General features: G+C 77.8%; 1 protein-coding gene across 1 annotated transcript in view; it reads right to left on the bottom strand.

Annotated features, from left to right (window-relative positions):
• Positions 1 to 140, bottom strand: part of TTLL10 (tubulin tyrosine ligase-like family member 10) — a 7,852-nt gene extending 7,712 nt beyond the window's left edge. The window contains exon 1 of the mRNA XM_012734545.1: positions 86 to 140. Within this exon, the coding sequence (XP_012589999.1) occupies positions 86 to 140 (55 nt within the window). The remainder of the gene's footprint in view (positions 1 to 85) is intronic.
• Between the last annotated feature and the right edge of the window lie 392 nt (positions 141 to 532).

Below are 532 nucleotides of genomic sequence, written 5' to 3' on the forward strand. Positions count from 1 at the left end.
GGTGTCTGTGGGTGGGCGGGTGGTCAGCGGCCCGGGGCTGGCCAGGCTGAGTCTCCCCGCCACCGGCCAGGCCAGACCGCGGCACCTCGCCCCGCCAGGCTCAGCTGCCCCGGGAGCCCCTCCTGGCTGCTGCTCCCCATGGTCTGTGCGGGCGCAGCCTGGGAGGGGCCCGGTGGGCGGATCGCGGTGTCCGGAGCGCTGGCCCCGCCCACAGCCCGTCTCCACCCCTCTGGGCGACGCCAGGCCTGGCCGTGGGGCTGGGGCCTCCGGGGGCGGGCAGGGCCCTCCTGACCCACAAGTGGGGGCTGGGGTGTGAGGCTGCCGCGGGGCGGGCAAGGCGGGCCCCGGGCGCGGTCACAATGTCTGTCGTGACCTCATGGGTGACCCACGGGGCGGGGGAGGGGGTGCGCCTGGGCAGGGGCCAGAGAGGCTTGGGCCGGCTGTGGGGCTGCCCACGAGTGGGCTCTCAGAGGGCAGGGAGCAGCGGCCCTCTCGGTCCTGCCTGGCCCAGCGGCGGGCCCTCGGCCGGGCC

This window comes from Condylura cristata, unplaced genomic scaffold (assembly GCF_000260355.1).
Source record: "Condylura cristata isolate star-nosed mole 26May11 unplaced genomic scaffold, ConCri1.0 scaffold00058, whole genome shotgun sequence".
Classification (NCBI taxonomy): domain Eukaryota; kingdom Metazoa; phylum Chordata; class Mammalia; order Eulipotyphla; family Talpidae; genus Condylura; species Condylura cristata.